This window comes from Haliotis asinina, chromosome 7, assembly GCF_037392515.1.
Source record: "Haliotis asinina isolate JCU_RB_2024 chromosome 7, JCU_Hal_asi_v2, whole genome shotgun sequence".
NCBI lineage: Eukaryota > Metazoa > Mollusca > Gastropoda > Lepetellida > Haliotidae > Haliotis > Haliotis asinina.
In genome coordinates this window covers 22,538,194-22,552,295 of record NC_090286.1, presented here as the reverse complement: position 1 = coordinate 22,552,295, position 14,102 = coordinate 22,538,194, and the positions used below count along the sequence as shown (strand labels likewise).

The following is a 14,102-nucleotide window of genomic DNA, read 5'->3' as shown; positions in this document are numbered from 1 at the left end:
AACTGAAAGGATATTGGTCCTTTTAAATGTGGTTATTAATAGCAAAAAGTTGTCCCGCGAGCCGGATTCGAACCAGCGACCTAAGGATTGCCAATTACAGCTTTGCCACTACAGTCCTCCGCTCTACCAACTGAGCTATCACGGGCCTTGATACTTCAGGTCGTTTGAAAAGACGCCTCTCTTTCTAATCAATAGGGCCTTCCTCGCTTGACTGCTCAAACACTTCCTCCTTGCTGACAGTGTGTTGTGGGTAGCAATCTGCCGAAAAGATGTGTAGACTCATTTCAACCTCTGAGCCACACATGTCTCCTAACACCAGTCTCCAGTTCGATTAGTTGACATATGCCAGGTGATTACGGAATCTTTTAGTAAGGAGTCGAATCCTCACAAACAGGCTGATTTCTAAGAGAAAAACATGAATGGTCCGCATTAGCATTCGCTGACATGTGTGCAGACTACTAAGCAAGTCCAAACCTCGTCATAATTGAGAGTTACAAGAAAAGTCGATCCATTACATCACTTGTGTTGAATATAAGAAGCTTTGAGGAGGCAAGAACACAGATGAATGAAAATAGTAACTCTAAAACTCTCCAGAATGCATGCAGACTTGTTGGGTGTATCAACATCGATTCAATGGTAAGGAATACATGTGTGACTTCAAAAGCGTAAAGACATCCCTTTTGACATCGTTGTCAGGATGGCCGAGCGGTCTAAGGCGCCAGACTCAAGGTATTGCATCAGACCTTCTCCCCTAGTGGAGGTACGGGTGTTCTGGTCCACGAATGTGGGCGTGGGTTCAAATCCCACTCCTGACACACTTTTTTCCTCCCTCCAATCAAGCCCTTTCCGGAAGTCAGGAATCAGACTAGCATTTGGGGCTCTTTAGGGTAAATTGCAGACATTTATTTCCTTTAGTGCATTATTTAGGCTTAGATTGCATTCTGCTTCATCTATCTTAAATATCTTAAAGCGTCAAGAGTGGCATGAACAAAACTGAAAGGATATTGGTCCTTTTAAATGTGGTTATTAATAGCAAAAAGTTGTCCCGCGAGCCGGATTCGAACCAGCGACCTAAGGATTGCCAATTACAGCTTTGCCACTACAGTCCTCCGCTCTACCAACTGAGCTATCACGGGCCTTGATACTTCAGGTCGTTTGAAAAGACGCCTCTCTTTCTAATCAATAGGGCCTTCCTCGCTTGACTGCTCAAACACTTCCTCCTTGCTGACAGTGTGTTGTGGGTAGCAATCTGCCGAAAAGATGTGTAGACTCATTTCAACCTCTGAGCCACACATGTCTCCTAACACCAGTCTCCAGTTCGATTAGTTGCATGACATATGCCAGGCGATTACGGAATCTTTTAGTAAGGAGTCGAATCCTCACAAACGGGCTGATTTCTAAGAGAAAAACATGAATGGTCCGCATTAGCATTCGCTGACATGTGTGCAGACTACTAAGCAAGTCCAAACCTCGTCATAATTGAGAGTTACAAGAAGAGTCGATCCATTACATCACTTGTGTTGAATATAAGAAGCTTTGAGGAGGCAAGAACACAGATGAATGAAAATAGTAACTCTAAAACTGTCCAGAATGCATGCAGACTTGTTGGGTGTATCAACATCGATTCAATGGTAAGGAATACATGTGTGACTTCAAAAGCGTAAAGATATCACTTTTGACATCGTTGTCAGGATGGCCGAGCGGTCTAAGGCGCCAGACTCAAGGTATTGCATCAGACCTTCTACCCTAGTGGGGGTACGGGTGTTCTGGTCCACGAATGTGGGCGTGGGTTCAAATCCCACTCCTGACACACTTTTTTTCCTCCCTCCAATCAAGCCCTTTTCGGAAGTCAGGAATCAGACTAACATTTGGGGCTCTTTAGGGTAAATTGCAGACATTTATTTCCTTTAGTGCATTATTTAGGCTTAGATTGCATTCTGCTTCATCTATCTTAAATATCTGAAAGCGTCAAGAGTGGCATGAACAAAACTGAAAGGATATTGGTCCTTTTAAATGTGGTTATTAATAGCAAAAAGTTGTCCCGCGAGCCGGATTCGAACCAGCGACCTAAGGATTGCCAATTACAGCTTTGCCACTACAGTCCTCCGCTCTACCAACTGAGCTATCACGGGCCTTGATACTTCAGGTCGTTTGAAAAGACGCCTCTCTTTCTAATCAATAGGGCCTTCCTCGCTTGACTGCTCAAACACTTCCTCCTTGCTGACAGTGTGTTGTGGGTAGCAATCTGCCGAAAAGATGTGTAGACTCATTTCAACCTCTGAGCCACACATGTCTCCTAACACCAGTCTCCAGTTCGATTAGTTGACATATGCCAGGTGATTACGGAATCTTTTAGTAAGGAGTCGAATCCTCACAAACAGGCTGATTTCTAAGAGAAAAACATGAATGGTCCGCATTAGCATTCGCTGACATGTGTGCAGACTACTAAGCAAGTCCAAACCTCGTCATAATTGAGAGTTACAAGAAAAGTCGATCCATTACATCACTTGTGTTGAATATAAGAAGCTTTGAGGAGGCAAGAACACAGATGAATGAAAATAGTAACTCTAAAACTCTCCAGAATGCATGCAGACTTGTTGGGTGTATCAACATCGATTCAATGGTAAGGAATACATGTGTGACTTCAAAAGCGTAAAGACATCCCTTTTGACATCGTTGTCAGGATGGCCGAGCGGTCTAAGGCGCCAGACTCAAGGTATTGCATCAGACCTTCTCCCCTAGTGGAGGTACGGGTGTTCTGGTCCACGAATGTGGGCGTGGGTTCAAATCCCACTCCTGACACACTTTTTTCCTCCCTCCAATCAAGCCCTTTCCGGAAGTCAGGAATCAGACTAGCATTTGGGGCTCTTTAGGGTAAATTGCAGACATTTATTTCCTTTAGTGCATTATTTAGGCTTAGATTGCATTCTGCTTCATCTATCTTAAATATCTTAAAGCGTCAAGAGTGGCATGAACAAAACTGAAAGGATATTGGTCCTTTTAAATGTGGTTATTAATAGCAAAAAGTTGTCCCGCGAGCCGGATTCGAACCAGCGACCTAAGGATTGCCAATTACAGCTTTGCCACTACAGTCCTCCGCTCTACCAACTGAGCTATCACGGGCCTTGATACTTCAGGTCGTTTGAAAAGACGCCTCTCTTTCTAATCAATAGGGCCTTCCTCGCTTGACTGCTCAAACACTTCCTCCTTGCTGACAGTGTGTTGTGGGTAGCAATCTGCCGAAAAGATGTGTAGACTCATTTCAACCTCTGAGCCACACATGTCTCCTAACACCAGTCTCCAGTTCGATTAGTTGCATGACATATGCCAGGCGATTACGGAATCTTTTAGTAAGGAGTCGAATCCTCACAAACGGGCTGATTTCTAAGAGAAAAACATGAATGGTCCGCATTAGCATTCGCTGACATGTGTGCAGACTACTAAGCAAGTCCAAACCTCGTCATAATTGAGAGTTACAAGAAGAGTCGATCCATTACATCACTTGTGTTGAATATAAGAAGCTTTGAGGAGGCAAGAACACAGATGAATGAAAATAGTAACTCTAAAACTGTCCAGAATGCATGCAGACTTGTTGGGTGTATCAACATCGATTCAATGGTAAGGAATACATGTGTGACTTCAAAAGCGTAAAGATATCACTTTTGACATCGTTGTCAGGATGGCCGAGCGGTCTAAGGCGCCAGACTCAAGGTATTGCATCAGACCTTCTACCCTAGTGGGGGTACGGGTGTTCTGGTCCACGAATGTGGGCGTGGGTTCAAATCCCACTCCTGACACACTTTTTTTCCTCCCTCCAATCAAGCCCTTTTCGGAAGTCAGGAATCAGACTAACATTTGGGGCTCTTTAGGGTAAATTGCAGACATTTATTTCCTTTAGTGCATTATTTAGGCTTAGATTGCATTCTGCTTCATCTATCTTAAATATCTGAAAGCGTCAAGAGTGGCATGAACAAAACTGAAAGGATATTGGTCCTTTTAAATGTGGTTATTAATAGCAAAAAGTTGTCCCGCGAGCCGGATTCGAACCAGCGACCTAAGGATTGCCAATTACAGCTTTGCCACTACAGTCCTCCGCTCTACCAACTGAGCTATCACGGGCCTTGATACTTCAGGTCGTTTGAAAAGACGCCTCTCTTTCTAATCAATAGGGCCTTCCTCGCTTGACTGCTCAAACACTTCCTCCTTGCTGACAGTGTGTTGTGGGTAGCAATCTGCCGAAAAGATGTGTAGACTCATTTCAACCTCTGAGCCACACATGTCTCCTAACACCAGTCTCCAGTTCGATTAGTTGACATATGCCAGGTGATTACGGAATCTTTTAGTAAGGAGTCGAATCCTCACAAACAGGCTGATTTCTAAGAGAAAAACATGAATGGTCCGCATTAGCATTCGCTGACATGTGTGCAGACTACTAAGCAAGTCCAAACCTCGTCATAATTGAGAGTTACAAGAAAAGTCGATCCATTACATCACTTGTGTTGAATATAAGAAGCTTTGAGGAGGCAAGAACACAGATGAATGAAAATAGTAACTCTAAAACTCTCCAGAATGCATGCAGACTTGTTGGGTGTATCAACATCGATTCAATGGTAAGGAATACATGTGTGACTTCAAAAGCGTAAAGACATCCCTTTTGACATCGTTGTCAGGATGGCCGAGCGGTCTAAGGCGCCAGACTCAAGGTATTGCATCAGACCTTCTCCCCTAGTGGAGGTACGGGTGTTCTGGTCCACGAATGTGGGCGTGGGTTCAAATCCCACTCCTGACACACTTTTTTCCTCCCTCCAATCAAGCCCTTTCCGGAAGTCAGGAATCAGACTAGCATTTGGGGCTCTTTAGGGTAAATTGCAGACATTTATTTCCTTTAGTGCATTATTTAGGCTTAGATTGCATTCTGCTTCATCTATCTTAAATATCTTAAAGCGTCAAGAGTGGCATGAACAAAACTGAAAGGATATTGGTCCTTTTAAATGTGGTTATTAATAGCAAAAAGTTGTCCCGCGAGCCGGATTCGAACCAGCGACCTAAGGATTGCCAATTACAGCTTTGCCACTACAGTCCTCCGCTCTACCAACTCAGCTATCACGGGCCTTGATACTTCAGGTCGTTTGAAAAGACGCCTCTCTTTCTAATCAATAGGGCCTTCCTCGCTTGACTGCTCAAACACTTCCTCCTTGCTGACAGTGTGTTGTGGGTAGCAATCTGCCGAAAAGATGTGTAGACTCATTTCAACCTCTGAGCCACACATGTCTCCTAACACCAGTCTCCAGTTCGATTAGTTGCATGACATATGCCAGGCGATTACGGAATCTTTTAGTAAGGAGTCGAATCCTCACAAACAGGCTGATTTCTAAGAGAAAAACATGAATGGTCCGCATTAGCATTCGCTGACATGTGTGCAGACTACTAAGCAAGTCCAAACCTCGTCATAATTGAGAGTTACAAGAAGAGTCGATCCATTACATCACTTGTGTTGAATATAAGAAGCTTTGAGGAGGCAAGAACACAGATGAATGAAAATAGTAACTCTAAAACTGTCCAGAATGCATGCAGACTTGTTGGGTGTATCAACATCGATTCAATGGTAAGGAATACATGTGTGACTTCAAAAGCGTAAAGATATCACTTTTGACATCGTTGTCAGGATGGCCGAGCGGTCTAAGGCGCCAGACTCAAGGTATTGCATCAGACCTTCTACCCTAGTGGGGGTACGGGTGTTCTGGTCCACGAATGTGGGCGTGGGTTCAAATCCCACTCCTGACACACTTTTTTTCCTCCCTCCAATCAAGCCCTTTTCGGAAGTCAGGAATCAGACTAACATTTGGGGCTCTTTAGGGTAAATTGCAGACATTTATTTCCTTTAGTGCATTATTTAGGCTTAGATTGCATTCTGCTTCATCTATCTTAAATATCTGAAAGCGTCAAGAGTGGCATGAACAAAACTGAAAGGATATTGGTCCTTTTAAATGTGGTTATTAATAGCAAAAAGTTGTCCCGCGAGCCGGATTCGAACCAGCGACCTAAGGATTGCCAATTACAGCTTTGCCACTACAGTCCTCCGCTCTACCAACTCAGCTATCACGGGCCTTGATACTTCAGGTCGTTTGAAAAGACGCCTCTCTTTCTAATCAATAGGGCCTTCCTCGCTTGACTGCTCAAACACTTCCTCCTTGCTGACAGTGTGTTGTGGGTAGCAATCTGCCGAAAAGATGTGTAGACTCATTTCAACCTCTGAGCCACACATGTCTCCTAACACCAGTCTCCAGTTCGATTAGTTGACATATGCCAGGTGATTACGGAATCTTTTAGTAAGGAGTCGAATCCTCACAAACAGGCTGATTTCTAAGAGAAAAACATGAATGGTCCGCATTAGCATTCGCTGACATGTGTGCAGACTACTAAGCAAGTCCAAACCTCGTCATAATTGAGAGTTACAAGAAAAGTCGATCCATTACATCACTTGTGTTGAATATAAGAAGCTTTGAGGAGGCAAGAACACAGATGAATGAAAATAGTAACTCTAAAACTCTCCAGAATGCATGCAGACTTGTTGGGTGTATCAACATCGATTCAATGGTAAGGAATACATGTGTGACTTCAAAAGCGTAAAGACATCCCTTTTGACATCGTTGTCAGGATGGCCGAGCGGTCTAAGGCGCCAGACTCAAGGTATTGCATCAGACCTTCTCCCCTAGTGGAGGTACGGGTGTTCTGGTCCACGAATGTGGGCGTGGGTTCAAATCCCACTCCTGACACACTTTTTTCCTCCCTCCAATCAAGCCCTTTCCGGAAGTCAGGAATCAGACTAGCATTTGGGGCTCTTTAGGGTAAATTGCAGACATTTATTTCCTTTAGTGCATTATTTAGGCTTAGATTGCATTCTGCTTCATCTATCTTAAATATCTTAAAGCGTCAAGAGTGGCATGAACAAAACTGAAAGGATATTGGTCCTTTTAAATGTGGTTATTAATAGCAAAAAGTTGTCCCGCGAGCCGGATTCGAACCAGCGACCTAAGGATTGCCAATTACAGCTTTGCCACTACAGTCCTCCGCTCTACCAACTGAGCTATCACGGGCCTTGATACTTCAGGTCGTTTGAAAAGACGCCTCTCTTTCTAATCAATAGGGCCTTCCTCGCTTGACTGCTCAAACACTTCCTCCTTGCTGACAGTGTGTTGTGGGTAGCAATCTGCCGAAAAGATGTGTAGACTCATTTCAACCTCTGAGCCACACATGTCTCCTAACACCAGTCTCCAGTTCGATTAGTTGCATGACATATGCCAGGCGATTACGGAATCTTTTAGTAAGGAGTCGAATCCTCACAAACAGGCTGATTTCTAAGAGAAAAACATGAATGGTCCGCATTAGCATTCGCTGACATGTGTGCAGACTACTAAGCAAGTCCAAACCTCGTCATAATTGAGAGTTACAAGAAGAGTCGATCCATTACATCACTTGTGTTGAGTATAAGAAGCTTTGAGGAGGCAAGAACACAGATGAATGAAAATAGTAACTCTAAAACTGTCCAGAATGCATGCAGACTTGTTGGGTGTATCAACATCGATTCAATGGTAAGGAATACATGTGTGACTTCAAAAGCGTAAAGATATCACTTTTGACATCGTTGTCAGGATGGCCGAGCGGTCTAAGGCGCCAGATTCAAGGTATTGCATCAGACCTTCTACCCTAGTGGAGGTACGGGTGTTCTGGTCCACGAATGTGGGCGTGGGTTCAAATCCCACTCCTGACACACTTTTTTTCCTCCCTCCAATCAAGCCCTTTTCGGAAGTCAGGAATCAGACTAACATTTGGGGCTCTTTAGGGTAAATTGCAGACATTTATTTCCTTTAGTGCATTATTTAGGCTTTGATTGCATTCTGCTTCATCTATCTTAAATATCTTAAAGCGTTAAGAGTGGCATGAACAAAACTGAAAGGATATTGGTCCTTTTAAATGTGGTTATTAATAGCAAAAAGTTGTCCTGCGAGCCGGATTCGAACAATAAACAAATGTCAATTTCAATCACTATACTTAAATGGCTTACGAAACAGATAAAGTGTTTTTATAAAAAAGCATGGAATTATATCAACAATAAAAGTTCAGTGAGAACGATAATGTAATGATAATAAAAGACACATATATATGTAACCCACAATATATGAACAATATGTAAAGTATTGGTTTTCCATGAACTATTTCTTAAACATGTGCGACAGTGATCCTCCAACACTTACACACGCGCACACACACACACACTCACACACACATAGATACATACAGAAGACAGACAGATAGATAGGTTCTTTGGTATGCATTTAGCAAAGTGAAATAAAGACATACATTACGAGGGCACCATTTTGGTATTAAAACAATCATACCTTGTTAACCATTTGCTTGGGTGTTTCCTTTCACTCACCAAGACAATCACGTTTGCAGATGTATAACCGTTTCAGATTTTACCTTCTGTAAAACATGTCCATCAGAACTTGTATCTGTAGTGGCTTGTTATAATCTCACGAAGGAACTATCTACATCCACCAGGACCTGACCTTCTGGAGGATCCTACTTGGAATATCATTAATCAACAGAAATAATGACATCTTAACCAGTTGTATTGTAACTCTACACAACAACACGGAGGCGTAATAAAATAACAGAGGTATGTTCACTAAATATGTTAAGTATGTACCATGACACATTGTCGATCACAATGATTATCACTTAATTCTCATTACCGTATCAAACTCTAACATGCAGACTACCAATCTTAACACAGTATCTCTTAATACAAGAAAATGTCGTCATCATTTTCGGAATGGATGACCACAAATATGTGTCCACGAATGATACATCATGGAAATACCACTACTTACAAACATTTTACAAGGCAGAACCTATCTGATATTATTATCTATATGACATTATTTTCTTTTCATTCCAAACACGCTCAAATCTTGAGATACAGTCAGTTGAGAAATGTATAACTGGAAAACAGAAAAAATGACAACCATGCTCCCCATGCATCATGCCTTCATATTAAATGGGTGTCCGATGTGCTCTACATGTGACATGTTCTCATATCCAGTGGGTATCCCATACGCTCTGCTTGTGCCAAGTTTTCACATCCAGTGGGCGTCCAATATGCTCCACGTCAAATGTCATGATTTCAAATACCAATGAGTAAAACATATCAATCATGAGAAAACACATTTTCACAACCATTTACATCACAGACCAGTATTTTGGACAGAATACATGGATGATGGCCAAAGCGTCAACTGCCTACAATGAGGATTGTGCTATAACGTTGTTGTGTCACGGAATAAGATGATCACCATGTTGGGAATTCCTTTGATCGTAGTGTCCTGGGCATTGTGTAATGATGTTAGGGTCGAATTTTGGACCAGGAGCTTGATAACTGATATTGTGTCACATGTTGTTATCCAAAATCTCAATACCCTCGTATTGAAATGCGAGTCTACTTCCTTCTCCACTGAATGAGGTAACGTAGGCACGCCTGGCCCTTATCGAACACCACAAATTCATTGTGGTAGTTATGGACATTCTGATTGTTGTGGGTAGAGTTCTTAGTCGCCTCACCAAGTGGAATCACATACCCTGAAAGATTTTAGAAACACACGTTTTACCAAACATCCCCCAAAAAGAAATATCGGGAAAGAAATTTCTTGGATTTGATTTCCATGGAGTAAAATATTTTCCGGGTCCGTGAATACATTCAACAAAGCTGTCATAATGAAGTTTGAAATTTCGTTTTTTAGCGACCGGTTCATTTTACAGACTTTGTGATACAGGAAACGTTTGTCTGAATTTGATTGTTCCCGTATTTTAGACATAAAAGATATTCTCTGGTTTTCTATGATAATACATAGCATCTGGATAAACATATTCATTTAGTGGATACATATGTTAACTTATATGTTATATATATATATATATATATATATATATATATATATATATATATATATATATATATATATATATATATATATATATATATATATACAGGTTTAAACATACAGATATCCATGACAACTTCAGGTGACACACATACCTGTTGGTAAACAGACATCATATATTTCCAGTGGTCTGTATTTCCCAACAATGTGGAAGCTGTCAAATCCCTCCTGCGGTCTGTGGATGTCTTTTGCATAACCATTGACAATCACCCTTTGGTTGCCAAGTGCAACCTGCATAAGACAGAATTGGAAATACAGTAGGATCAAAACTACCAGCCAATTAATGTTTCTGAACAAATATCTTGGAAACAACAACAACGCCTTTGACTGTTGAAAGCGGTTGTCTGACACAAAAATACAAAACTCCAAGATACCTTATTTTCAAAAAGTATAATTCAGCTAAAACAATATTCGGTCCCAACAAAAACTCTTGGGATACTCTGTAGTAATCCTGTGTCTGTGAAACTAAAAGCATTGATAAAGCCTATTCATGAAAATTCAGAAAGCATATCTATACATTCTTAAAAATATTGTCATTTCACGTGAGATGAAGAAATGTTTGTGTATTGTGATGTAAACCTTGCCTCCTACCTCGGCCAACAGCTTGAAGTACGTCTTGTCCTTCTTGAAGTATCTTATATTCTTTGCAAATGTGTCAGAGAAGTAGATACCCTGCAATGACGGCAATGATTTTGTAAAAATCTTCGGTTCTTCGTAGAAACGTATGTTTCCAACAGCATATGTTAGTCGTCCAAGGCAACCTAATGGATTTTGTGGTGAGCAACTTTGACTTAGACGATTGTGTGTCACATCTCAATAACGTCATCGCTGCTCATATTGTCAATCACTGGATTGTCTGGTGTGATAAGCTGAAATATTGCTGGCAGCAACATTACAGTTCTCAGTTATACATTATGATCAGAGTCAATTCAACGTTCAGACTTTTTATGCATCTTGGATCAAACTCCACAGGACATAACACCCTCAGACAAAACATCCCTGGGCTAAATGCCCCCAGAACGTAAATAAACTCAATGAGTAGGACAAGAGTTCCGCAATGAAGATATATAACAGAATACCAACAAATCCTTTTTGCAGCAGATGAGTTTACTGAATATAACATATGACATAATATAACATTAAATAGCATATGTAATAGCATATAATTCACAAAAAGGAAATCATCAAGCACATAATGCAGTTGTAAAGTTAATACTTGCACTACTGTTATACCAGTCTGATATTTTGTCCAATACTAGTCAAAACGTCAGGCAATAGAACGTAGTTCACAAACGTAAATCACCAAGCACATAATGCAGCTGTGCTGTTGATGCTTGTACTACCTTGTACATTGTCCATACCAGTCTACGACTACCATACAGCTTCTATTTGAAGTTTTCTTGGTGTATATATACCCATCTAGCGCTAGCTTGACGCCATCTTTATTTTTCCTAATAACCTCCATGATGCAGTGTGACTTGACAATCGTATGAACAGGTGTGGGTGGATGATTTGATAACATATCATTTGATGAGCTACTCCGAACTTTAAAGAAGGAAGCAGGAGATGGGGAAACACATAACAGCGTCGCTGACCATCTTAATAGACTATTTCACACACGTTTAGCAGACTTCATTTCCTAGTTGAAATAGCAACATCGTTACTGATTATCCTCTAACAACTGTCAGCAGTGGGAGGAATTAGTCAGAAAAGATGTTATATAACCTGTCAACTCAAAATAAACACATAGTGTGTTTTTATCTCACAAATCCGCAAGGGCTTTTTCGTCCTTGGGACATTTAGCCTTGGGGTGTTTTTTGTCCGTGGGCTTTTTATCTTAGTGGGCGAATCGTCTGCCCACCGATAGATAGGCCTGTCAACGAGTCATTGTCCTCATAAATTGTCCTCATCAAACTTTATAAATTTTTCGTTCAAAACATGCATTCCACTGGACCTTCTCTTATCTGATAGTGATCCAAATTATTGTGGAATACTATCACTTGTGGTAGCTACACTGCAACATGACAACTGGACCTTCCCTTGTCTGATAGTGATCCAAATTATTGTGGAATACTATCACGTATGGTAGCTACCCAGCACTAACCTGGCCATACTGATGACCTGTAGTTGGTGCATCTTCAGGGGCAATCACTAGACCTTTGTGGAGGATGCTGAGGAGGTTGGCGACGCCAGTGTCATGCCAGAGGAGGCGGTGATTGTGCAAGTTCCTCTTGTCCATCCGTTCCTGTTCCCCTGGAACAGACACTCTGAAGATGGCTTCCACCTCTGCGTAGTCCACTGCAATAGTGAACCAAAATGATGGACATTATGTTGACTATTTGGAAAATAACCACTGAGCTAAGTAACACAGAAGTGTGAGAGTGAGTTTGGTTTTACGCTGCGTTTAGTAATATTCAAGCAATAGCACGACTGGGGGACACCAAAATGGGGTTCACACACTGTTCTGTGTGGGGAACAGAACCTGGCGCGTCGTATTAAACAAGCAAACTCAATAATCACTGGCCTACCTCATTATGGGAGCATATTCCACAAGTAAATAAAGAAAGTAAGATGTGTCAGTATTCATTGACAAGGAATTACGATCCATAATTTTAGCTCCAAGCACGTTTTCATTGAAAATATACTCTTCCAAAAGGCAGGGGAATTATATTTTTAATTTACGATTTAAAAAAAACTGGGAGATGTATCGAAGTCAATCAATGTTGATGTGATAGTAATGAATGTTTTGAGAATGCATCACCATTTGCATTTCCTTATCACAAACTTGTTTGTACAGAAGTCGGTCTTGAAAGATGATTGGTGTATGACATGAAATTTGTATATTCAAACAAAAGTAAACGGCTAGAAACAAACACTAACAGCTGTGTGATGCAAGACAATTGTTATAACTAATGGTCTTTAGTGATTTATCAACCTTCTTGAAAACCGCCAAAGTCAAGCCTGACACCCCATGCACGTGTATGGGGGTTACTGCGTTGTGCATATGCATCCCATGCATTATGATTGTTTCATTCAATGGCCTGTTCAGAAATAGTTCGTCGGCAGTATAAATACAAACTTACTTACAAAGCAAATATGATGTACAGAACAAACACGTTGCTGTAATGACACTCAATCCTTACCTGAGTTGTTGATGTAGCGGAGGATGTACTGCGACTCCACGGCATCTTCAGACAACAGTTGTAACTTACATCCCACAGACTGATAGACATAGTCTAGAGGGTTCACTTCTGAAATCAACAGATTACCCACTGGATTACATATAATAAATTGCACAGTTGTCAAACGTCACACATACTGTGTGTCATGGAGGGGATAGATCACAATATTGTCAAAAAGATACTTTTGCGTGATAGATTAGAATCTTGCATATATACAACTCAAGACTTGCTACAACTATTTTTCACCTCAAAAAGCAGCTTTAAATATATCCACCCACCTGTTGTTTGGAAGTTCTGACATTCACACAAAATATGACTCTTGGTTTGGAGAACAGGTGCAGTGTTCTGATCCACTATGCGTTCATAAATTATAATGAATACGTTTTAACATATCTTCTAATGACATAGTGCCCCGAAAGTTTTGTGGATATTGCTCCAGTATACATTAATGTACACGTAATGGAACTAACCTTTCTCTCTGTACATAGCACCCAGGAGCATTTTGCTGGCTACTTCATAGTCCAAAAGGTTGGACACAAGAAGGATCTGTTTCTTCAGATCATTGAGTTGGTCAAGTGGCCGAATCTTCTCATAAGCAAAACCAGCCTGTGGTATAACTTGATAGTACTCGTTGCTGAGTTTGGCTATCTGCAATGATAATTAGTGTGAGCGATTGGATTAAATGGCTGTATGAAATATACTTCATATACTTCAGTAATATAGCATGCCAATATGAAGGGGTGGGGGGTTAGTACAAACTGATACAAATCTAATACATCTATGCCTCCAGTGAGCATGAGTATAAGCATTTCTTTCCAATTTGGGAAGAACGCTAGACCCTACACTCTCTTAGTAAATGGAAATTCTAAAAACGTTAGCATCTGTCAGACCACAAAATGGAAATCCAACAATTGGTACT

The 14,102-nt window shown here is 41.1% G+C and overlaps 1 protein-coding gene and 16 non-coding genes across 18 annotated transcripts in view; 8 read left to right on the top strand and 9 right to left on the bottom strand.

Moving 5' to 3' along the window:
- Positions 1-52: 52 nt before the first annotated feature.
- Trnay-gua (transfer RNA tyrosine (anticodon GUA)) lies at positions 53-145 on the bottom strand. The gene is made up of 2 exons: positions 109-145; positions 53-88 (listed from the first exon to the last, which is right to left on the bottom strand). It is a non-coding gene; the product is annotated as a tRNA-Tyr (tRNA).
- A 546-nt stretch (positions 146-691) lies between these two features.
- Positions 692-815, top strand: Trnal-caa (transfer RNA leucine (anticodon CAA)). Its single transcript has 2 exons — positions 692-729; positions 770-815. It is a non-coding gene; the product is annotated as a tRNA-Leu (tRNA).
- Positions 816-1,043: 228 nt separating this feature from the next.
- Positions 1,044-1,136, bottom strand: Trnay-gua (transfer RNA tyrosine (anticodon GUA)). Its single transcript has 2 exons — positions 1,100-1,136; positions 1,044-1,079 (listed from the first exon to the last, which is right to left on the bottom strand). It is a non-coding gene; the product is annotated as a tRNA-Tyr (tRNA).
- Positions 1,137-1,686: 550 nt separating this feature from the next.
- On the top strand, positions 1,687-1,810 carry Trnal-caa (transfer RNA leucine (anticodon CAA)). The gene is made up of 2 exons: positions 1,687-1,724; positions 1,765-1,810. It is a non-coding gene; the product is annotated as a tRNA-Leu (tRNA).
- A 229-nt stretch (positions 1,811-2,039) lies between these two features.
- Trnay-gua (transfer RNA tyrosine (anticodon GUA)) lies at positions 2,040-2,132 on the bottom strand. The gene is made up of 2 exons: positions 2,096-2,132; positions 2,040-2,075 (listed from the first exon to the last, which is right to left on the bottom strand). It is a non-coding gene; the product is annotated as a tRNA-Tyr (tRNA).
- A 546-nt stretch (positions 2,133-2,678) lies between these two features.
- On the top strand, positions 2,679-2,802 carry Trnal-caa (transfer RNA leucine (anticodon CAA)). The gene is made up of 2 exons: positions 2,679-2,716; positions 2,757-2,802. It is a non-coding gene; the product is annotated as a tRNA-Leu (tRNA).
- A 228-nt stretch (positions 2,803-3,030) lies between these two features.
- Positions 3,031-3,123, bottom strand: Trnay-gua (transfer RNA tyrosine (anticodon GUA)). The gene is made up of 2 exons: positions 3,087-3,123; positions 3,031-3,066 (listed from the first exon to the last, which is right to left on the bottom strand). It is a non-coding gene; the product is annotated as a tRNA-Tyr (tRNA).
- Positions 3,124-3,673: 550 nt separating this feature from the next.
- On the top strand, positions 3,674-3,797 carry Trnal-caa (transfer RNA leucine (anticodon CAA)). Its single transcript has 2 exons — positions 3,674-3,711; positions 3,752-3,797. It is a non-coding gene; the product is annotated as a tRNA-Leu (tRNA).
- A 229-nt stretch (positions 3,798-4,026) lies between these two features.
- Trnay-gua (transfer RNA tyrosine (anticodon GUA)) lies at positions 4,027-4,119 on the bottom strand. The gene is made up of 2 exons: positions 4,083-4,119; positions 4,027-4,062 (listed from the first exon to the last, which is right to left on the bottom strand). It is a non-coding gene; the product is annotated as a tRNA-Tyr (tRNA).
- A 546-nt stretch (positions 4,120-4,665) lies between these two features.
- Positions 4,666-4,789, top strand: Trnal-caa (transfer RNA leucine (anticodon CAA)). Its single transcript has 2 exons — positions 4,666-4,703; positions 4,744-4,789. It is a non-coding gene; the product is annotated as a tRNA-Leu (tRNA).
- Positions 4,790-5,017: 228 nt separating this feature from the next.
- Positions 5,018-5,110, bottom strand: Trnay-gua (transfer RNA tyrosine (anticodon GUA)). Its single transcript has 2 exons — positions 5,074-5,110; positions 5,018-5,053 (listed from the first exon to the last, which is right to left on the bottom strand). It is a non-coding gene; the product is annotated as a tRNA-Tyr (tRNA).
- A 550-nt stretch (positions 5,111-5,660) lies between these two features.
- On the top strand, positions 5,661-5,784 carry Trnal-caa (transfer RNA leucine (anticodon CAA)). The gene is made up of 2 exons: positions 5,661-5,698; positions 5,739-5,784. It is a non-coding gene; the product is annotated as a tRNA-Leu (tRNA).
- Positions 5,785-6,013: 229 nt separating this feature from the next.
- Positions 6,014-6,106, bottom strand: Trnay-gua (transfer RNA tyrosine (anticodon GUA)). The gene is made up of 2 exons: positions 6,070-6,106; positions 6,014-6,049 (listed from the first exon to the last, which is right to left on the bottom strand). It is a non-coding gene; the product is annotated as a tRNA-Tyr (tRNA).
- A 546-nt stretch (positions 6,107-6,652) lies between these two features.
- Positions 6,653-6,776, top strand: Trnal-caa (transfer RNA leucine (anticodon CAA)). The gene is made up of 2 exons: positions 6,653-6,690; positions 6,731-6,776. It is a non-coding gene; the product is annotated as a tRNA-Leu (tRNA).
- A 228-nt stretch (positions 6,777-7,004) lies between these two features.
- Trnay-gua (transfer RNA tyrosine (anticodon GUA)) lies at positions 7,005-7,097 on the bottom strand. The gene is made up of 2 exons: positions 7,061-7,097; positions 7,005-7,040 (listed from the first exon to the last, which is right to left on the bottom strand). It is a non-coding gene; the product is annotated as a tRNA-Tyr (tRNA).
- A 550-nt stretch (positions 7,098-7,647) lies between these two features.
- On the top strand, positions 7,648-7,771 carry Trnal-caa (transfer RNA leucine (anticodon CAA)). Its single transcript has 2 exons — positions 7,648-7,685; positions 7,726-7,771. It is a non-coding gene; the product is annotated as a tRNA-Leu (tRNA).
- Positions 7,772-7,838: 67 nt separating this feature from the next.
- Positions 7,839-14,102, bottom strand: part of LOC137291494 (poly [ADP-ribose] polymerase tankyrase-like) — a 47,979-nt gene continuing 41,715 nt past the window's right edge. For both annotated transcript variants that reach the window (XM_067822852.1, XM_067822853.1), the window contains exons 46-51: positions 13,654-13,831; positions 13,145-13,252; positions 12,106-12,299; positions 10,593-10,673; positions 10,097-10,232; positions 7,839-9,639 (exon numbers count right to left, since the gene is read on the bottom strand). In XM_067822852.1, the coding sequence (XP_067678953.1) occupies positions 9,500-9,639; positions 10,097-10,232; positions 10,593-10,673; positions 12,106-12,299; positions 13,145-13,252; positions 13,654-13,831 (837 nt within the window). In that variant the 3' untranslated portion in view covers positions 7,839-9,499. The remainder of the gene's footprint in view (positions 9,640-10,096; positions 10,233-10,592; positions 10,674-12,105; positions 12,300-13,144; positions 13,253-13,653; positions 13,832-14,102) is intronic.